General features: G+C 43.2%; 1 protein-coding gene across 1 annotated transcript in view; it reads left to right on the forward strand.

The window, feature by feature from the left end:
- The window catches only part of LOC126195563 (orexin receptor type 2-like), a 103,014-nt gene that overhangs the window by 31,257 nt on the left and 47,758 nt on the right, over positions 1-23,999 (forward strand). Inside the window, exon 3 of the mRNA XM_049934186.1 lies at positions 21,001-21,270. Coding sequence (XP_049790143.1) covers positions 21,001-21,270 — 270 coding nt within the window. The remainder of the gene's footprint in view (positions 1-21,000; positions 21,271-23,999) is intronic.

Raw genomic sequence — 23,999 nt, forward strand, 5'->3', positions numbered from 1 at the left:
TCTCTTGTGTTTCCGCGGGGAACGCTGTTTACCTTCGTGTGTTCCAGTATTCCGAATGTGGGTGGATTTCTTCAACTGCTACGGTGTCTGCAAGAAAGGCGCTGTCCTCACAACCCGTGGGTCATTGTCCATCCTGGCATCCATGCCTTCTTGCAAGATCGGTCTGTGATTATCTTCAGGCGGGGGCGCCGTTGTAGGGGCCGGATCCGGTACTGCAGAATCCATCATGGTCTCGCTATCGCTGGCGGCTATCGGATAAATGTGGTCCGCATCGGAAAGGATTGCTGCCCGTGCAAATTGCTGCCCGTGCAACCTCAGCATATTTGAGAGGAAGGGTCGTCACCGTAGAAAGATGCATAGATTCGCCTGTCGGGATTTGAGTAAGCCGTCGTCGGAGACAATCCGACCGGACGTGCCCTTCTTGGCCACAACCGGCGCAAGTGTGTGGCTGACCGTCACACATAATGATCGTCCTACATCCGCCGATGACAAGATATGATGGTACATGTTTGGTCAGTTCTATTTTTATCTGTCGTATCCCGTTAAGAAGGGCTGACCACTCTGCCGTAAGGCTGGAAAGCCGCGGTGACTACGTCCGGTGGTACTTTGAAAGGGAGTTCGAAGACGCGTATCGTACAGAGGCCAAGCCCCGCGTGATCGATAGAGACCGCCGCAATATGGCCATCAGAATGAATTTAAGATCGTTCGCATGTGCACGCACGATTCTGTTGCACACCTCGTCACTTACTAACTTGACGTAGACAACACTGCACGTGATAGAGAGGCGGATACCAATTATGTCCCGCGTTTCAATTTTAAAGTCGTCACATGGAAAACGTTCCACTCCAAAAGCTCGCGGTCGTGCATGATCGGGTTGAAAACTGATCTTGAAGGTGGTTTGCTGTATGAATGTGCCATGTTGCGTCGGTAGTGATGGATTCTAAACCAGCGACGACGAAGTAGTAAACAACTACGGGCATTGTCCGCAGCTCGTGGTCGTGCGGTAGCGTTCTCGCTTCCTACGCCCGGGTTCCCGGGTTCGATTCCCGGCGGGGTCAGGGATTTTCTCTGCCTCGTGATGACTGGGTGTTGTGTGATGTCCTTAGGTTAGTTAGGTTTAAGTAGTTCTAAGTTCTAGGGGACTGATGACCATAGCTGTTAAGCCCCATAGTACTCAGAGCCGTTTTTTGAACTACGGGCACTCGCGACCGCGCGGACGGGACGTAAACAAAACGTCCTCGCCGCAGCACTGCGGAAAGCAGACTGCCCATTCAGCTATCGGGGCAGACGGTTTGATAGAAGTGTACTAATAGGGAAAGACGTCTCATATAAATTCGTACGAAAATCAAGAAGGAAAAATAAGAATTAAAAATCAAGAGCGATATTTACAGATTAGAAGGACTGTAATAAAGGACTGTAGTCTTTCGAGCCCATTTTTCAATCCACACATGGAAGAAGAAAGGACGGAAGTACGTGGATGGTTTTAATTGTTCTCGGAATGGAATAGAAAAAAAGTCCTTACATCACTGAAACTTGTTTTATTTTTCAATGTAGTCTCTTTGTAGATTAATGCACTTGGTCCCACGATGTTCCAGTGCCTTGATTCCATCTCGAAAATGAGTTTCCTCCAGGCCTGCAAAATAGTTGTCAATTTCGGCTATCAATTCTTCGTTTGAAGTGAATCTTCGCCCACGAAGAAAAATTTTTAAGTTTTGGGAAGAGATGGAAGCCTGAAGGAGTCATATCAGGTGAATAAGGCGAGTGTGGCAACAATTCATTCCTTAGTTCGTGTAATTTTGCAAGATCGAATTCACGTATTTGCGGGCGCGCATTGTCTTGTTGGAAGATGACTTTCTTCCTTGCTGAACCTTGCTTTCTTCGCGTATCTTTTGTTGCAATTTGTGCATGAGGTCTGCATAGTTTTCTTCAGTAATTGTTTGGCCAGTGGGGAGATAATCTATAAACAGAATCCCCTTCGCATCCCAGAACACTGATGCCATGACCTTTCCCGCCGAAGAAATTGTCTTTGCTTTCTTTTGTGGAGGAGAATCAGCATGTTTCCACTGCTTTGACTGTTGTTTTGTCTCTGGGGTATAGTGGTGCACCCAAGTTTTATCTGCTGTCACAAACCGGCGCAAAACATTTTGTTCGTTTGTCGTTATACGGACCAAACTTTGTTCCGATACGTCCATTCTCATACATTTTTGATCCAGCGTCAAGAGTCGCGGCTCCCATCTTTCAAATAGTTTTTTCATTTCTAATTCTTCAGTTAAAATGTGAAACACACTTTCAGATGAAATCTGGCAAGCGTGAGCAATGTGGCGCACTTTAGCACATTGTGCACTTTTGCAGTGATTTCTGGAGTAGTGACAGATCTTAGCCGACCACTGCACTGATCATCATCTAAGCCCTCCCGACCAAATTTACATTCAGTTGTCCACTTGGCAACAGTTGAATTCGAAGGAGCAGAGCCTCCAGTGTAATCTGGAAATCGAATGTCCTTTGCTTTCGTACCTTTCTTTGCAAAGTACTTAATCACTGCTCGAATCTCGATTTTTTTTTCATCTTCGCGAATCTCTTCGCGGGAACAACTACAGAGCCATGTCACCGCCACAACTCTCTTCCAAGAGCTCTGGCGTGGCACGTGTTTACAGGCAACAGTCCAATGAATATCATGTGAACAACTCGTTGCGTTAGCGCTGACCTCTCGTAGTGATTCCCAGAACTTTTCAAATCACCCTCTGAATGAAACGTTCAGTAACAGTACTAAAACTCAGAGTGAAAGGGTATCAACCAGGTAACAACAAATCCATAATAAATAAAACTGAAATTATCTTATTCTTTGGTAAATATGTTACTTCAAATGGTTCAAATGGCTCTGAGGACTATGGGACTTAGCTGCTGAGGTCATCAGTCCCCTAGAACGCAGAAAAGCGTAAACCTAACTAACCTAAGGACATCACACACATCCATGCCCGAGGCAGGATTCGAACCTTCGACCGTAGCGGTAAATATGTTAGTAAGTATCACTTTAACTTGATTTATTTGCAACAACGGTGCTGCGTGATTGGCCACATAACAAAGCTCATATCGTTCGAGAGTGGCCAAGACGAGACTACATATTTAGAGAGAAAAATGACATTGTTTTTCATTAATTCATTTCATTATAAGGTCATAATCGCCGCTGGAGATGTGGAATGGCTTCAACGCCTGGCTGTGGTCGACTACCGTCGGTCAGAAGGATATCGTATTTGTCGACGTGGTAAACTCACGTCGCATGAAATGTGCCTTCTTTATGTCGTCATCTTCTATTTGAGTAGTCGCCATGTTTACGTGAATATGTACTTGTTGGCGTTGGTTAGGTTTGATTCTAACGAGCATAGTATTACTATCGCACAAATGCACACAGTCATTCAGTCGCTGCTTTACCTTCCTATTCAGGACGAATCCTGTACCCTACATTCCTCTGCCGAAATATCTTTATCTTCTTCCTGTTTAATGTAATCGACCCCCCCCCCCCCAATCACCTTACAGCGAGATTAAGTACCCTTATTTCCTTTTCCCCATTTTTATGCTCCCACATAACGATTGTGAAGATGATTTCGCCTTGTGAGGCGTCAACTACGTGGTTATCAGCGCCCGTACAAATTCCCAATCTTTTCGCTGTCCAGTCTCGCTACTTCCCCGAATGATGATGAAATGATGAGGACAACACACAAACCTAGACCCAGTGGCGAGAAAATCCCCAACCGGCCCGGGAATCGAATCCAGAACCACCTTAACCTGAGGCAGCAACTCTAGCCAGTAGGCCACAAGCTGCGGGCTCTCCGTGGTTTTTACAAATCTGGTATTCAACGCCCCTACTTTTTCAATTACATGCCACATTCCTGTGAAAACTTTTTGTGTCACATATGTCCGCCTGCTTAGCTGGCTGTTAACCTGCTGGCCTCCCATGCAAGCGGACCTTGGTTCGATTCCCGGTTGGGTTAGAAATTTTCTCGGGGTGTGTTGTCGTCCCCATCATTTCATCCTCATCGCCGGCGCGTAAATTGCCCAGTGTGGCGTCGACTGAAATAACACTTGCACTTGGTGGCCGAACTTCCCAGGATGGGGTCTCCCGGCTAACGATGCCAGACGCTCATTTCATTCCACGTCGAAAATAAGGTTACACATTATCAGCAGCTTATTTTTTTATTGCCATCAGTTTAGAATTTAACTAATCATCATCAGACACATGACGTTTCTCACTAACAGCATGTTTGTAAATATAAACATGGCATTCCACCTCACTCTAAATATCGTTTAAAAGACGAACAGAACAATAACATTCGATATGTAGACTTCAAACATTGTTCAGGCAATTAATCATTAATATTTAAAAACCATTCAACAGCCAACTTTATAGTGGATTTGCTCTGTTTAGAATTTGCCCAACGTATGTAAACAGTTATGCTATTGTGTATCTTATTTGTAGAATGCAACAAGCAACTGTGACCAATGTGTGTATGGGCATAGCCTATTGCACAAGGTGCTTTATTTTTTAAAATATTTTAGTGGTGACAAACCTTTTATCATGTGCTATTTTTAATCACTCATCCTCCTGTGCGTGAGGTGCGTGAAATGAACGTGTTTTACAACAAAAGATTTTAATACCTGAAGATAACAGTATAGTCTGTTAAAACCGGGTGCCTTGAATATAAATTTGTTTTGCGCGGTCCTTGCAATTGCATGGTTTTAACTGTTAAACAGATCACCCTTCAGTTCTCGCAAAAGAACAAAAGTCAATTGTCATTAAAAGAATAATACACTGCATCAAATATCTGCAGACTCGTATAGTGGTTCGAATATAATGACCGCTAGACATTTGAATGTCGACTGCTTATTGTATACCTCCAATGGTTTCCATTGACTTCTGCATGTTCTTTATGTTGATCATTGCTGGCGCGTACGCTTTTACGGCCTGTTCCCTGACCTAGAGCGAGACGTTGCCCTGGTCCCATATCAGCTCTTCCAAACTCTTTTGACATATCCGTTGGCAGAATGACAGTAATTTTTCACAGCAGAATCCCAGCCAATAGTGACAATTTGCATTTAGAAGTGGCTAGGGTCGAATGAACTTCCGCAGTACTTTGATTTATTAGTCGAACTTGCTGCCCTCTGACCAATAATCTTTTATTGGAAGAATTCAATTGATCAACGATGGAAAAAAATACAAAAGTAATCAAAAATAGAATACAGCAGTATTAGTTACTTATTAGTGAAATCAGTGCAGTGAGGGTAAAACGAAATACCAGTAGGAAAAACGTGAAGAAATCGAAAGCGAATCTGTTGGTACGTGGATGGATTCGGCGTATCGAAACCTTATATGGAAAGTAGCAGTAAAGGTGTCGAAAGGGAAAGAAATTCGACTGTTAAGTTACACGAGGAAGACGAGTGACGGAAGGCGTAGAATTAGCGCCTGTTCGAAGACGCGAAAGAAGAGGAAATAAATGTTGATTTGAAAGCACAGGAGATCCAATGTTTGACAGAGTAGACAAAATGAATAAAATTTCTATGATCTCTTAGGGAAGTAGCAACAAAATAATAATTACATTAAAGTATGAAACAGTAGACAGAAGCCATATCATTGGACTTCAGAAAAAATTATCCTGTAGTCAATTCCAAAGATAGAGCGGCCAGATACATGAAAGAAATTCGCAGACTGAGCCCCACAGTTCATGCGTGCAATTTGCTAATCAGAATAGGATACGTATGAACAGAATAAAAAACTCATGACCTTTCACGTGACGATCAATTAGTTGGCCTTAGGAAAGGAGAAAGCACCAGACATCTAATGTTCCACATGATAATGAAATAAATCCAGGAAAAATCAAGACACTGTCAAAGGATTTGTTGCCCTAGACACAGCGGTCAATATAAAATGGTTAAAGATCGTCCGCAGCTCGTGGTCGTGCGGTAGCGTTCTCGCTTCCCGCGCCCCGGTTCCCGGGTTCGATTCCCGGCGGGGTCAGGGATTTTCTCTGCCTCGTGATGACTGGGTATTGTGTGATGTCCTTAGGTTAGTTAGGTTTAAGTAGTTCTAAGTTCTAGGGGACTGATGACCATAGATGTTAAGTCCCATAGTGCTCAGAGCCATTTGAACCATTTGGTTAAAGATGTCGGAAATCCACAGAAAACTTGACACAGAGAAAGGTGGGTAATACACAATATGTACAAGAAAAAATGCGTAACAATAACAACGGAAGGCCAAGAGGAAATTGCTTTGAACGAAAAAGAGTGTAAAGTCCAACCTGTTGAAAGTTGTCTGCAAGTTTTATGATGAAACTGTGTGTAACTGAAATTCTCAGTAATAATCTGAAAACTGTCTGACATTTAAATTCCGATTACAAGTCATGATCTAGAATCCTTATAGCTAACATACTTTTGAACATGAAATTGTTTCCTCAAATTACCTTATAGGCATATTGTTTTAATTAATATGAAAATCATCTGACTGTCTGTCAATAAGATTCCATAAAAAAACGGCCACAACAATTCTCAGAATGACTAATTGTTATTTAATTTAAATGTGCCGTATTACAAAAACGCATGTGTTGAATTTACATGAAATTACACTAACTAAAAAATGCTCTTATATTCTGTCGAAAATACTCGTTTAATTTACAACAGATTCTTACCACAGAACAGATAACCTGCTACAGGCTGCACCCACAGAATCACGAGCTAAAATAAAACACTGCGATGTAGTTTGCCTCATTATTCTTATTTGTTTTAAGTTTTGTTTTAGCGAATTAGTTTTTGATTCTCTCCTCAAAATTACAAACTCTTGTTATTGTTCACGCGAATGTATAAGGCGTGGCATTGCAAATTTTACTAAACATATTTTCTTTAACAGAGGTGAAATACTTTGGGAAATATTTGCAAATGGCAAATGATCGTACTTTTAAATGGTACAATAGCAAACTCGAAACTACTAGGAAAACTGGCATTGTCTTTCTACGAATCGTCATTAACCATTATTTCTGTTTCTACATTTGTATTACATTATTTGTTTTCTTCAATTACTAATGCAATATTATTTAACTTATGTAAATTACGGAAAACCAATTGCAATACTTAATACGTGATTCATAATCCTCCCTGATTGACTATTCGTATTTATTATCGGACACAATAACAGTCTTCTGTCTGAAGCTTCGTGGAAGATTAAAATTGTGTGCCGGTCCCAGACTGGAACTCTGGACCTTTGCCTTTCGCAGGCAAGTGCTCTACCATGTGAGCTACCCAAGCACGACTTACGCCTCGTCCTCAGAGCTTTACTTCCGGCACACAATTTTAATCTGCCAGGAACTTTCATATCAGCGCACACTCCGCTGCAGAGTGAAAATCTCATTCTGTCTCCGCAATATCCTTTCTTCCAGGAGTGCTAGTTCTGCAAGGTTCGTAGGAGAGCTTCTGTGAAGTTTAGGAGACGCGGTACGGGTGGAAGTAAAGCTGTGAGGACGGGGCGTGAGTCGTGCTTGGGTAGCTCACATGGCAGAACACTTGCCCGCGAAAGGCAAAGGTCTCGAGTTCGTGTCTCGGTCCGGCACACAGTTTTAATCTGCCTAGAAGTTTCATATCAGCGCACACTCCGCTGCAGAGTGAAAATCTCATTCTGGAGTCTTCTGTCTGGATTGATGCGGCCCACCACTATTTCCTCTCCTGTGCCAACCTCTTCATCTCACAGTAGCACTTGCAACCTACGTCCTCAGTTATCTGCTCGATATTATTTTCTTTTCCAATCCGATTCTGCGCAGAACCTCCTCATTCCTTACCTTACGAGTGCAGCTAATTTTCAACATTCGTGTGCATCACCACATCTCAAATGCTTCGAATCTCTTGTGTTCCAGTTTTCCCACAGTCCTTGTTTTAGTACCATACTATGCTGTAATCCAGAAGTACATTCTGAGACATTTCTTCCTCAAATTAAGGTCTATGTTTGATACCAGCAGACTTCTCTTGGCCAGGAAAGTCCTTCTCGCCATTGTTAGTCTGCTTTTGATGTCCATCTTGCTCCGTCCGCCGTTGGTTACTTTACTGTCTAGGATGCAGAATTCCTTAACTTCATCTACTTAGTGGCCATTAATCCTGGTGTTAAGTTGCTCGCTGTTCTCAATTCTGCTACTTCTCATTACTTAAGTCTTTCTTCGATTTGCAGCTTTAGCTGCAAGGGATGTCAGACTTCCGGTCGTAGTCCGCCATCCGCCTTTCGGTCTGGCGGAAACGTCCCTCGGAAAACGACCAGAAAGAAGGATACGCGTCCAATTCCTGAGGCCCATAGCAAGATGTGGAAGGCGTAGGGTGATGCGGCGTGGGCGGGTCCAGCTCCATCGGTAGGACGAGAGGAAGTTGAGGATGCGTTGTCGTGATGAGCGCCTCTGCCGGCCGCTGTGGCCGCGCTGTCCTCGGGATCCTTGAATCTGGGGGGGAGACACACAGAAGGATCACTGTGTACATGAAAATGGCAAATTTGACTGAGATGTTGGTGCTGCAATCCGTCCGGGCCTGAAATGAGATACATGAAAACGCCAAGTCGACGAACGATCTCGCCTCGCGCCACCGTCTGCTGCCACTAAAAACACTGACAAACAAAATATCACGCGGCGTGAAGCGATACTAGCGGATTTCCTTCGGCGCCGATGCTGAGGGGGATGGAGCAGGTGGAGCAGTGTGCGATGGCGGCGGCTGTGAAGCAATTCACCGGCTACGGTCCATCTCGTGGATGCGAACTATAGCCGGCGAGAAACTGTTGCAATGCTTGATCCCTGGTGTGTGCGGTGCAAAATTTGGTCATCTGCTGGCTCGAAGGTTCTGAGAAAACGTTCATCTTTGCCATATTACTGTTGATGGAACGGTGCAATAGATGCTGCTTGCCACTGCGCTCAGAGAATGTTCCAAATTCATTTGAATTGAACTGAGGGCCGTTTTCGACACTATGACTTCAGGTAAACCTTCGAGGCAAAAAATAGAGGACAACACCTGATTTGTGCTTCCTAGTGTTGTCGAGTTCATTGTCACAGCAAAAGGAAACTTGCTCTACAAGTCACCCACAATCAACCAACCAGTGTTTCAAAAACGCCCCGTAACGTCCACGTTGGCATAGTGATTGCGACTTAGGCCAAGCAGCGGCTTTTTGTGGCAGAGCGAACAGATTTTGCGCACTTGTGTGACACTGCGACGTCATATATTTTAATTGGGCGTCCATCCCCTGCCAAGTACATTGGCGACGCGCTGACTATTTCGTATGAACAGTTCCGCAGTGTCCTTGTTGAAGTAACTGCAACACTTCGTTTACCAAAGCTGTAGGGCTCAACACACGTTCCGTCCACTGTCATTTTGAACAAGGATCAGACCTTGCTGTACAGCGAGGCAATGCCGACGTGCAAAGTATCGGCGCACTACAGAGTTCTTTATGCCATACAGTGAAAGAGGCCAAGACGTCCGAATGTATTTTAGCAAAATGTTCAGATCTGAGTCAGCTTCCGTGGCCTGTGCAGTTTTCCTATAGTTCACCGGAAACAATTGAAGCAATTCTGAATGCTGAGCTTCGTTGTGACAACAAGATGCAGCAGAAACGTCGAAGTCTGTGTCAGGGCCAATTGGAAGACGTGAAAGTGCGACTGCATACCACTTTGAGCTGTCGGACGATACACAATATCGTACTGGTGTTGACACAACAACCAAACTCATCCTTGCAATTTTTGGGCAGTTCGTGCAGGTACAGGCTTCGTTGGATGAAACAAGATCTGAAAAAGCTTGTAATCCGTTATTAAGTAGAATTTCCTGCCATACAAATAGTGGTGGTAGTTTGTGACACCATACACAATAGCCAATGCCTCTTTCTCTATTTGTGAACAGTTACACTGAGCTTTGGACAATATTTTCGATGCCAGGGCAATAGGCCTTTCTTTATCACCAATTCTGTGCGAAAGCACTGCACCGATTCCATAAGAGGAAGCGTCAACTTGCAACACAACCGGTTTGTCAGGATCAAAGTGAACCAAGCAGCGATCACTGAGCAATGCATCTTTAAGATTTTGAAAAGCTTCTTGGCCCTCATCTGTCCAAACAAAAGGAACATTCTTGGGACGCAAGCGATGTAATCGAGCTGCGATTTGTGGAGTATTCGGTACTAACCGAATAAAATAGTTCATTTGCTCTAAAGCTGACTGCAATTCTGGGACATTGCGAGGAACTGGAAAATCTCGTACGGCTAACAAATGCGGCTGAAGAGGATGTACACCTTGACTGTTTAGAACATGACCGAGATACTGCAACTCAGGTTTAAAAAAATCATACTTGTCCAGTCTACAATTCAGTCCTACAGCAGATAACACACAAAACAAAGCACACAAATTTTCAATATCATCTTCAAGTGTACGACCTCATATGACAGTATCATCCAAATAGTTTGAACAGTTTGGCACTTGAGTATTCAGCTGTTCCAAATACCGTTGGAAAATAGCGGGTGCAGAATCACTGCCAAGAGGCAAACGCAAATATTTAAACAATCCCAATGAGTGTTCACTACAAACACTTTTTGAGATTCGTCATCGATCGGTATTTGAAGATATGCGTCGAGCAAATCAATTTTTGAAAAGTAGCGAACAGCGCATAATATTTCCATGAGATCATCTGGGCATGGCAATAGTTAAGTATTAATCAGAGTTTGTGGGTTGACCATAGACTTAAAGTGAACACAGGGCGAATTCGACCTGAAGGTTTGGGGAGCAAAACGAGTGGACTTGCCCTTTGACTAGCTTCTATGGGCGCAATAGCTCCGCTGTCTTGCAATACTTTGAATTTAGCAGCGTCGTTCCCGTAAGGTAATGGGAACAGTTCTGGTCCAGCACAATTTAGGCTGAGCATTGTCTTTAAGAGTAATATGTGCCAAAAAAAAAATGCTATTCTTACCTGCAGAAAAAGTTCAGGCAATTCTTCCAGCGAACTTGCTACACTGTCTTTTGCATTGACTGGAGATACTGACAACGTATTGTTCTGAATTCAAAAGCCAAGCAAATCAAAGGAATTAAGGCCAACTATGTTCCCACAATCACGTGATTGTAGCACAGTGAAAGTTGCAGTTAGCGTATGCGAGCGATACATGGCAGGTAATGTACATTTTCCAAGAACGTGAATGTCTTGTCCATTATAAGCCAACAGGTGCGTGTTACTTTTAGACAGACATGGGGAGCCAAACACTTCATATGTGTTATGATTCAGCAATGTAATAGAGGGAGCCATGTCCAACTGAAATTTCTCACGTTTTCACAAAGAAGTAAAGGATAAAAAGTTTGTTGGACTGGCGTAGGACTGAAGAAACTGTTCGCTTCCTAATTTTGCTAATGCCCACTGCAGGTGTTGAATACACTGCATTTATAACATGGGCCTTGTGACTAGATTTTTGTGAGTGGGAAAAATTCTGATGTTTGTTCCGTTGTAACAGGCATAACACTGTGCCTGTCTGGATGGGCCGTCATGGAGTTTGTGCCGTGAATAGCACTGTGGGCATCACTTAATTCTGTTTGCCTGTGTAGAGAGCTGTTAATGCGGCGTGGAATGTTGTTTACACCAGGAGGCGCAAATAAGCTGCCGTTGCATAACAGGATGGTTGCGAGCAAGGGACTCAACCTGACAAATTGCTCTCCTCAAGTTTATTTGCCAACCTGAATCAAATGGTTCAAGTGGCTCTGAGCACTATGGGACTTACTTATGAGGTTATCAGTCCCCTAGAACGTAGAACTACTCAAACCTAACTAACCTAAAGACATCACATACATCCATGCCCGAGACAGGATTCGAACCTGCGATCGTAGCGGTCGCGCGGTTCCAGACTGTAGCACCTAGAACCGCTCGACCACTCCGGCCGGCCAACCTGAATCACACTGATCTAGTATTTGCACTACATGTTGAAATGATGGATTGAACTATTTCAAAATCTATTCCCTAAGACTCACTTAAGTTACATTTTACACAACAGCATCACACAAGATTACATCAAAATATAAAGCTCCACAAGCACATTTGAATTTGCATTTCCTCGCCATACCCTGCAAATCTGTTACCCACTCGCAATACGTTTGTTCTGACCATTTCATGCATTTAAAGAATTGATACCTAGAAGCTACCACATTCACTTGTTCGTTATACACTCCTGGAAATTGAAATAAGAACACCGTGAATTCATTGTCCCAGGAAGGGGAAACTTTATTGACACATTCTTGGGGTCAGATACATCACATGATCACACTGACAGAACCACAGGCACATAGACACAGGCAACAGAGCATGCACAATGTCGGCACTAGTACAGTGTATATCCACCTTTCGCAGCAATGCAGGCTGCTATTCTCCCATGGAGACGATCGTAGAGATGCTGGATGTAGTCCTGTGGAACGGCTTGCCATGCCATTTCCACCTGGCGCCTCAGTTGGACCAGCGTTCGTGCTGGACGTGCAGACCGCGTGAGACGACGCTTCATCCAGTCCCAAACATGCTCAATGGGGGACAGATCCGGAGATCTTGCTGGCCAGGGTAGTTGGCTTACACCTTCTAGAGCACGTTGGGTGGCACGGGATACATGCGGACGTGCATTGTCCTGTTGGAACAGCAAGTTCCCTTGCCGGTCTAGGAATGGTAGAACGATGGGTTCGATGACGGTTTGGATGTACCGTGCACTATTCAGTGTCCCCTCGACGATCACCAGTGGTGTACGGCCAGTGTAGGAGATCGCTCCCCACACCATGATGCCGGGTGTTGGCCCTGTGTGCCTCGGTCGTATGCAGTCCTGATTGTGGCGCTCACCTGCACGGCGCCAAACACGCATACGACCATCATTGGCACCAAGGCAGAAGCGACTCTCATCGCTGAAGACGACACGTCTCCATTCGTCCCTCCATTCACGCCTGTCGCGACACCACTGGAGGCGGGCTGCACGATGTTGGGGCGTGAGCGGAAGACGGCCTAACGGTGTGCGGGACCGTAGCCCAGCTTCATGGAGACGGTTGCGAATGGTCCTCGCCGATACCCCAGGAGCAACAGTGTCCCTAATTTGCTGGGAAGTGGCGGTGCGGTCCCCTACGGCACTGCGTAGGATCCTACGGTTTTGGCGTGCATCCGTGCGTCGCTGCGGTCTGGTCCCAGGTCGACGGGCACGTGCACATTCCGCCGACCACTGGCGACAACATCGATGTACTGTGGAGACCTCACGCCCCACGTGTTGAGCAATTCGGCGGTACGTCCACCCGGCCTCCCGCATGCCCACTATACGCCCTCGCTCAAAGTCCGTCAACTGCACATACGGTTCACGTCCACGCTGTCGCGGCATGCTACCAGTGTTAAAGACTGCGATGGAGCTCCGTATGCCACGGCAAACTGGCTGACACTGACGGCGGCGGTGCACAAATGCTGCGCAGCTAGCGCCATTCGACGGCCAACACCGCGGTTCCTGGTGTGTCCGCTGTGCCGTGCGTGTGATCATTGCTTGTACAGCCCTCTCGCAGTGTCCGGAGCAAGTATGGTGGGTCTGACACACCGGTGTCAATGTGTTCTTTTTTCCATTTCCAGGAGTGTAATAGTTAGTTAGCGAATTTACTTATACAACCGGATCATACGAAAGTTCACTCACAGTGACGTTAGGGAAGAGTTACTGACAATATTGAAGCCCTGTACTTACTACTGAAGACAAAAAGAAACGGCTTTTCCCAGCACCTAGCATGTTGTGAGCTATTGTGTGGGCTTCAAACTGTTGCAACCACTCGACCCATTCCTCACATTGTTCATTAAATGAGCGAAAAGGCGGTATAGCACTTGGAGCTGCTGTAGGTGGCTGCTGTAGTGCATTTCCTTGATTCGCCAGTATTAGTTGTGCTGTTTTGAGTAGAGATGCAATCTGTTGCGTCTTGAAAATGAAATATCTGTGTTAGCTGCATTGCATTTATCGTTGCAGCTGTGGCGCCTGAGAAGCCGGTTCGATAGATGGGGTGGGCATATTGGAAGAGATAAATGCGAGAAACAGACAAGGCAAGCAATCAAAATACGTACAAAATCAAAGAAAATTTCTGCAACACGCAACTGAAAATACTGATTAGCAAAAACATTGTAACACTGTTGAAGCAAGTAAACACCGCTACAAAGAAAAGACAAGAGAGAATTAACGCGCTAGCAAAACAATGGCTCACGAAAAGTCAACAAGGGGAAGCAGTGTTGGCTGTCTGCTCGTGGTTCATGTGACACTTTACCGCCATAGTTGTGTTCTGCCCGCTAGTCTAATATAGAGTGCCTAGGAAGCCTGCCTTTTCGGATCGCTAGACAGCAATTCAAGCAAATAGTATTAATAGATTTTTATTACAGTAAGAAAATTGACAGTACATAACTTTGGGAATTTACAATGGGAAGTCACAAGCAAAGGGTGACATGAAACATAAGCAATCTCATCAGTATATACAATTCGTAACACAAGAGGAGAAATACCTTTCCTAAGTCGTGCTGCCGAACTCGTAGAGTGCCTGGACTTCAACTGGTCTTCAACCGGGCTGCGACTAGGCGGCGTGGCGCTTATATTGTCTTCATGTGGAGGCCACTCCTCTCTCTGTGTCGTCCTAGAGAGGGGTCGGTCAGCGTACTATTGGCTGACGTCGTTCCACAGCTCTCTCTGTTGTTCTGGTCTTGACCGTCCTGCCGGTGCTAGACGTTACGCCTGAACAACTTTACCCAGCAATGAATACACAGCAAGCTGGTGTTGAGACTTCATGACACGTGAGGCGGCAGGCAATGACGTGTTTACAGTCTGGTGAAATTGTTTCAGTCGATATCATTAATGAATCTGGATATTTGTCATCTCTTAACAATGGCCAAAGTCTTGAACAACCTTCCAGTAGATAATGAAACTTAGCAGCGCAGTCTTTTCTCTACCCAGGTGTTCTCCTAAATTCGTCCTGGGCGTGTTCTCATGTTTCATTGGCCAGACAAGAATCATCATCATCATCATCATCGTCGTCGTCGTCGTCGTCGTCGTCGTCGAAATCGTCATCATTAGGTCTTTTGACCTGTTCCAAACTCAGAATTTTTCACATTATCAGTGTGTGGGATGCCCAACTTTTCTCTTACAACTGATTTACATAGTATGGCAATATTCTACTATCAGTCATATGTTGGACACGGCCTTTCCCAGCTCATTCTCTATTTTACAGTTATAGATATAATGGGTTCAACGTCTGGTTCATTTCTAATATTGGTGTTTATTTTATAGTCCAGTAATGAATATCCTGCAACGAAGGTGGAGAACTTCTCTCCTGATGACTCCATTCTTCGCAATTTGTCAGGTGTTAGGGTCCAACCTTTGCCACCATACAGCAGCAAAGGCAAGCTATTACTTTGTAAAGTTTCGTTGATACTTGTTTCTGTATGTTACATTTTCATGCACGCTTTGTGATTTCACAGAAATGTCTGAATCTGACCAATTTTAGCTCTGCATCATCTGACTTCAAAAATTTAAAATTACACCTAGTCATACAAAGTATCGTACTTGTTCGATTATTTTATAAAAAAAAAATTGTCTCTTATGGTTTCCAGTTCTTGAAATGCAATCGCTTTAGTTTCATCTGTCGATATCCACATTCCGTTCTAATGGCAATCTGACTCCGCTTATGTACCGGTACAGCAATTTGAACCTTTTCTTCAGATTCTCCTATAGTAAACTACTCATCAAGACATGGTCGGGGACCGAGCGAGGTGGCGCAGTGGTTAGACACTGGACTCGCATTCGGGAGGACGATGGTTCAATCCCGCGTCCGGCCATCCTGATTTAGGTTTTCCGTGATTTCCCTAAATCGCTCCAGGCAAATGCCGGGATGGGTCCTTTGAAAGGGCACGGCCGACTTCCTTCCCCGCCCTTCCCTAATCGGATGAGACCGATGACCTCGCTGTCTGGTCTCCTTCCCCAAAACAACCCAACCCCCAAGACATGGTCACGTCGTGATATTAAAATCATAATTTTTTCATATATCATTGAATACAGTCAACCATTAATGAATGATATCGTCAGTGTAAACATCGAAAATGATGGGAGACACTGGACAGCCTTGTCTAATTCCTTGATTAATATCGGCAGATTCTGTCCCATTTCTTGCAGTGCTGATGCTGATTTTACTAATAATTTTATAATTTTTTGTAATGACCGAATTACAGTAAAAAGAAATGCTGGATCTCCCATTTCTTCTATTGATTCCAACAGCAATTGCTGGTCTACCTTGTCAAACCCCTTTTTATAATCCATAAAAATATTAGAGTCTGGTATTCTAAATTCTCTTTTCTGAGTTACTCGTGAGAAAGTGAAAAGATAGTCAGAACATGATGTACCTTTAACATCCGTGCTTCCACTATTGGTGCTAATAACTTGTTTACAATTACAGTATACAATCTGTAACAGGACTACAGCAGACTTATTTCTTTTCTTGTAAATACCGCATAACAAAGCTTCATTACATTCATCTGGCATATTTACTCAATCCCATGTTTATATTAGCAGTGCGTTGTGACTTTTTGTTTTTTGTTTCATGAAACACTTATTGCCGTCCTTTCGTTTTTATCAAATTTAAATAATCATTGGTTCCGGTGTTCATTCTGGTTCTGTTTTATTTTGTAGTCCATAAAAGTTTCGAGTACTTCGAGCATAGCTTTCCGAATATTATATTTAGGTGTGAATTGTCTCTTTCTTGTTTATTCAAGTGCTTCACTATTTTTTATGCTGCGTTTTTCTTCCATGAATATCGTGTTGTGTTTCACTATCATATTGGTCCCAACTTTCTCATTTAATTTTTCGAATTCTTTCTTTTCTAAAGCAGATTTGCCTTTTCAACCCTCTCTGTAACTCATGTTAAAGGTGCTGATAACTTTTTTAAATACCCCTCCATTGTCTTTTATTAATTTGCTAATATGTGCATCCCAAATCGTTAACATAGTTCAGAATATTTATTATGCATCGTTCCTAACGCTTCAGCCACTGTTTGCGTTATAATTTTAAAGTAATATTCCATTCTCCATTTATGTTGTTACTAACTGGTTTCATTTGACACTTCTCATTTAATCTCCTTTGATGTAATAGTTTGATACTATAGTCTTGAGTATTTGCACCTTGTAAGTTTTTATATCCGACTGGTAACTTAGATGTAATTTCTTCCACCTTTTCAAAAATGTTATATCATCTCTTAGTAAAATTGATTTGATCATGCATCCACGCTTCTTTACATTCCTTTGTCTGTTGTTGTTCATAATTCTCTTTCTATCTGCATTATTAAAATTGTACGTGGAGCAGCTGATATAACTTTATGGATGATTAACTTTCCATTTCACGTCAATAAATTTATTATTTGACTATGTTGGGTCTTTTACGTTGAAGCCTTCGTTATAATGCTAAATGCAACACACATCTCCAAGGAATAAAGTAGTAAAATTCATTTATGGGTACTCTTCATTCTGAAGAGAGTCAGTGACGCTGCTTAAATAGACACTGCATAAAATGGGTGAGTTGTTGACTTCTGCACCAATAAATAATATTTTTCAGTTTTACTATACCCCAGGATTAATTCCCAGATAGTTTGAATGTGTGTTTTTAAATAACATATAATTTATACCCCTTTCCTATCTTGAAGCACCAATACATGCTTTTGTTAATTCATCTCATCCATGTGTTGCAAGACAGAGATACATCTCTGACTTTTAACCCTTCTGAAAATTAGAGAATTTCTTCATAACACTCAACCAGTTAATTGAAAGCCCATTATAAATGAAAGTGAAATGATGTGGAGAATTAGGTAGTAAGTATCATTTATTGAACATTCATTATCCAGGATGGCTCACGACAAATCAGCCCCTTATACGTGACTGCTCATTGTTGTCCGCCTTTTGTCATCTGTTGTTTCGAAGTTGTTGCGAATACGTTTTGGCTTGTCAGTACGAAAAACATGTGAAGTAAATATGTCAGCGAGATGTATCCTCTTCAGGAAAGAAACTAAAGAGTGCAGGCGTTTATGTCTATCGGTTCATTTAAGGAAACGTGGACATATTTACAAACACGTTTCATGGCGTTTCCCTGCTTGCAAAGGCCGGTACCCAGAATTTGGTAAAAAAGTGACGTACTTCAGTGTGAGTTGCAATCGCAAAAAGGAATCGAGCCCCATTCATTCGTACGCCTGCTGCGATCACGGAATGATCCAGAGTCCAAAGAACTTGACACGTAAATTGTCACAATAACTGAACGTTTCGCGCAAACCTTCCCTATAAAATGTCAAAATTTGACAGTGGAATGAAACTTCTGCTGTAATATTTAATGAGTGATGAAGTTTAGTTCCATCTGACCGGATATGTGAACTCTCAAACACCAGATACAGGTCAACCAACAATCCCTATCCGATTAAGGAGGAACAGCGGTGAAAAAAATCGGAGTGTGATGTGTCCTGCCAGCAACTTGAATTGTGAGTCCCATATTTTTTGAAACAACAGCAACTACTGCTGTATATATGCGAATCATAGAAGAATTTTAGTCACAATTGACATCAACCCCTGTCTTTCAACAGGATGGGGCGACCTGTCACACTTTACGCTAGCCAGTCTCACGAATTCACAAAAAGTAGAGGAAAATACTGCCAGCAAAGGATTGTGGCCGTCGCTTTCGCAGGACCTAACCACTTGTGACTTTTGTCTGTGGGGCACTCTAAACGGAAAGGTGTACGGAAATAATCCAATGATGTTAGATGGCTTGAAGAACAATATTCGTAATGAAAATTTGAGACTTTATGCGGTAGAGTTACGCAAAATCTATATGCACATATTAGGGCGTGCACAAAAGTGCACTGAAACACAAGGAGGTCATTTTCAGCTCCTGAAGTAATGTAATGTAAAAGAAAACACCAATTCGGTAAATATAGACTTTTCCGTTAGCTTATACGTTATTTTTTGTTATCTATTTATGACTTGATTATCTATTTGCGGTAATATCTGTTCGTGGGGGCAAGAATTCGTGCGTAATTTGCGGGCAATCCGTATTCGAAACCGGTTTTTCGTGCGTCACCCTGTATTCTAACTGCGGAAGTAAATCTGTTAATTTTTACGAATAAACTACTGAAGCAATATCGATTAAATTTGGTATGGAGGTATTTTGAACTCACAGGAAGACCATAGCCTACTTTAGAAAATGTGCAGTACAAGGTATTTAGTGATGTGAAGAATGTTACACGAAATAAGCAAAAAATGAACTCTTCTGGAAAGCTACTTACTCTTGGACATTTGAACTTTATCGCAGTTGTGAAAATCTTGTCATTGCCGATATGATCTACGTCATAACAATCTACTTAATACAAGGCCTATGATGTCCGCAACTTGTCTAGTCCAGTTTTCCCTACTAACACTACAAACGCGGAAGAAACTCTGTGTGTTACGTTTTCACTACTAAGCCACTGAATCAGTTTCGATGAAATTTGGTATGGAAATAGCGTGGACACTGCAGAAGATGGTAGGCTATTCTAGAACGCAAAAAATGAACAAAATCGACCCCTAAGATGTTGAAGTAGAGACTAGAACATACTTTTTTAGATAGATGAACGTAAACCATGTTGAAAAATTGGGCCGGGCGGGGTGGCCGAGCGGTTCTAGGCGCTACAGTCGGAAACCGCGCAACCGCTACGCTTCCACGTTCGAATCCTGCCTCGGGCATGGATGTGTGTGATGTCCTTAAGTTAGTTAGGTTTAAGTAGTTCTAAGTTCTAGCGGACTGATGACCTCAGATGTTGAGTCCCATAGTGCTCAGAGCCATTTGAACCCTTTTTTTTTTTTTTTTTTTTTTGAAAAATTGTAAAAGGCGCACGTACATCACGAGCTATGCTTACCTGAACAGGCACAAACAAGGGGGCAGCTGATATTATTACACGTGGAATAGATTATTTTCTCACCATAACTCCTCATAACAAAAATACTCACATGTGAGCATAGCTACGGTAACACCTCGTGCCCCATTACACACAACTTTGTTTATTTAATCGTATGGTGATTTTATATAATATACAGTTGATATAAGGCAAATGATTTTATACAATATACATATGATATAAGACAAGATTAAACCTTAAAGTCCGTGTTTTTCAACCAGTTAATTAAGCTGGGTTTGAGAGTGAACAAGTCAGCGGGAATTCCAGGGTATTAATGAAGTGGACAGCGTAGGACTAAATGTTCAATCGTCTGCTCTTCTCTGTTACATTCACACATTGGTGAACTGATCCAGCCCCATTTGTACCTGAAGTAGCTACAACAACCATGTCCAGTCCTTAGCCTGCTGAGGCGGCACCAGAGTTTCCTCCGGTCGCAGGTTCGAAACCTGCCTCGGGCATGTATGTGTGTGATGTCGTTAGGTTAGTTAGGTTTAAGTAGTTCTAAGTTCTAGGAGACTGATGACCTTAGAAGTTAAGTCCCATAGTGCTCAGAGCCATGTGAACCACTTTTTGAACCAGAGTTTCCTCGATAGATCAACACCTTTTGGCTTCATTGTGGGATCAAGGTGATGGGCTCTTGTTCCCAATGTTTTTATTGACCACTCATGCTTCCAGCTTTCATTTAGATCAAAACCATCCGCGATGAGTTGTCCTGCAGTAACACTTGCTGGTCTTCTTGATCGCAATCGTTGCTGTGGCGGATGACAGAATTCCTGGTAGGGTGTGATGTATAAACGTCAGCCACGTAATAAAATTAAGTTATAGCATAGTTGAATAATTTGAATATAGACATTTGATTCTATTGTACCACATATGCTTCAGCAGAAGCCGATTGTTGCTATACCCACTGCCTTCTCATGACTTTTGTCCAGTCTGGTAACTTGGCACGTTGCCCTCCACTGCCGTGGGTGGTGTGAAACCTCGGAATGCTGGCTCTAGTGCCTTGAAAGTGCTGGTGGGAGTGTCCCTGTTGCAGACATCCCCGAGCTGGTGGTGCTGCGCGCTCGGGGCCGCGATTGGGACTCGGTGCTGCTGACCCAGTGCGAGGGCAGCTGGAGCTACGACTCGGAGATGGTGTTCCATGGCGCCAAGAGCCTGCTGCTCTACACGCTGCCGCTGCTCTTCATGTCGGTCGCCTACTTCCAGATCGTGCGCGTGCTCTGGCGCTCCGACAACATCCCGGGCCACGACGACCACAACGGCGACGTCATCAGCTCCAAGGAGGCGGGACACCACGCCACTTTCGGTATGCGGCCGCTTTGCAATTACCAAGCACATCTCTTTGCTGGTGTAACGGTTAAGCAGACTCCACAAACAGTACTGGTAGACAACTACATCAACTTCTGTGCTGTGCAAGCGGTTTTATGGTGTGTACCAGAGGTGGTAACACAATCTTTTCGACCCATCCTTGTTCAATGGGCAAATTGCACAGTGGAAGAATGGCTGTGTAAGGGTGTGGTTTGTTTTCTTTTTATTCTTGAATTTAGAACAACTATGTGAGGTGAAATGACAAGTTTAATGTCGCACTATTTTTCACCAAATGACAGCCTTTCACACAGTTTTCAACTCGCCAACATGAAAATAGCGGTATGGATAATGCGTCTTGCCAACATCCAAAGCACATCAATCCTAAACACAATATTATGAAAGTTTAATTGGAAGTTTCTTTACATTAATCCGAAGCCCAATAATATGAAAGTTTAATTGGGCGTTTCTTTACAAAACTGCTCCTACACATACATTATAATGTTGGCCAATACTACGAAAATCGTCCGATTTTCGGTTCAAAGGTCGGTACTATTTAGGATGACAATCAAGTCTACGGTGGATGGTTAGTGAAGTGACCAATTTGAGTGCAAGATTACCCAAGGCCACTCGAGTTTACAGTGGACACAAACTGGTGAACCAACAAAGTTTGCATGCAGTATTTACCTTAAGATATGACGTGCTGCTGTCTGCAAGGCCGCTCTCTCCCACTGAAATTCCTACAAAACTAATCTGGCCTTTGCTGAACTTTCCAGCAGAAACTTTCCCTATCTTTCTCGTTATGCGAGAAAACGTGTACTCAGCCCTAATCTTATTATGTGGCGATATACACGCACATGGCTAGAGCAGCGTGCATATTATAGTGCCCTCTCAGGTCTCGCATGGACAATTAACTAATTCGGCTGGTTCGTTTCTCCACTGTTGGATCTAAATGTTGCTACATCTAATTTTTTAGCTGGAGTGCAGCCGCTGTGAATGCAGTGTCTACACAAATTTCTTCTCTGCATCGTACGGAGTGTTAAGTGCTCCGTTCTGTACCTGATGCCAGTTCAGAGAAGAGTCCATGAAAATTTCTGTCTTGTCCTACTCATAGCAGAACTGCCTCCCTCCACTTGGGTTCCCTTTTCACGTCACAGCTTTTTTCGACCAGTAGGAGTGTTCCTCTTATTTTGTAGAAACACCCTCTAACAATTGCAACGTCCCTTCTATCAAATTGCGTCGAAACTTCAGTATTTTTTTCCTTCCTACTGCATATCCGCCAATCGGACGTTTTGCGCCCATTATAGATGCCTAAAGTACATTGACCTTTCCGTGTGTCGCACTTGCTGGACGAAAATGCGTCACTTGCTTTTGTTCGTATCCCGTTGGAGTTTCGAAACACAGTTTTCTAAATCTTCTTCCCTGCCCTTGTACTGATGCCCCCACTACAGGCAGTCCTCCGGCTTGAACCACCTGGCCCGGGGTCGCTGTCCTCTTTCCTGCCACCCATTTAAGTGGTTTCCGACGTAACTCCCACAGCACTACGTCATTGTGGAGCTGGCTTTTCAAAACTGAAAGCGGCTCGACTCACGTTCCCTGTTCTACCTTCTGCTCAAAGACATGCATTGTATAGGAATGGTGTGTTAATTACCATCGATTGGCTGTCATCCCTTTCTGCATTACATGTCGATAGGCAAATGTTCTCGTAACTGTTGATTTACCTTCTCATTGTGATTCATAAAGGTCTCATGTAAGGTGCGAATCTGACCATTTATTCTGCCACCTTACAACTGTTTGCAAACTACTGAATTAGCTCTAATTTCTATGATTTCTCGTTGAGGTCACTTCGTGAGATGGAAGTGCAAGGAGATAAAATCTTGCCCTGCTCTTCCAGGGACATATACTTGCAGAATTTCAGTGATAAATCTGCCAACGATACAAAACGACTCTCTCGTAGCTTTTTCAACTACATTTATAGTATGACTCTTATGGAGAAGACAACAGCAACCAGCCACTTTTTATAACACTATTTATTTATTTAAATAGCGCCGTTACCGGCTTCGAACGAAAAGGTTCACATTAACATAGATTTCACATTACTTTTCACACTTTGTTTTCACAAATGATGAAATTTCCTTGGAATGGGGGTGTTTAGTTTCGGAAAACAAAAAGTGAAAGCTATGTAAAATGCATATTAACTTGAACTAGTCGTCTGAAGACGAACCTTCCGGTTCGAAACCGGTAAGAGCGGTATTTAAATAAATAAATAGCGTTGTAAAACGTGACTGTTTGCTTTTTCCTTCTTTGTAGGAGTCAAGCTATATTTTGTACACAGCCATGGGCTCAAAATGTCAGTTCTCGACAAAATAGTATTTTTCCACCAAAGTTTGTTGAGCATCTTGACAATGCTCTCGCACCAACCAAACGGTCCTGTGACGAAACACACTGCTCTTCGCTGGATACTCTCTATCGCTCCTATTAATCCTATTTGGTAAAGGTCCCACTGTGATGAACAACACTCAATAATCGGTTGAGCAAGCTTTTTCTCAACCGCTTCTTTCATTGATGTATTGCAATCCCTTGAAATCTTTCTGATGAAAATCATTCTGTGATCTGCAATTTGTTGAGTTTGTTTTATGTGGTTATTCTGCTTTAGGTCCCTCCAGGCGATAACAATAATAGCTTCGTGTGTCTCAATGGCCGGATGCAAGTCTTTCAATTGGACGCCCC

The sequence above is a fragment of the Schistocerca nitens genome, chromosome 7, assembly GCF_023898315.1.
Source record: "Schistocerca nitens isolate TAMUIC-IGC-003100 chromosome 7, iqSchNite1.1, whole genome shotgun sequence".
NCBI lineage: Eukaryota > Metazoa > Arthropoda > Insecta > Orthoptera > Acrididae > Schistocerca > Schistocerca nitens.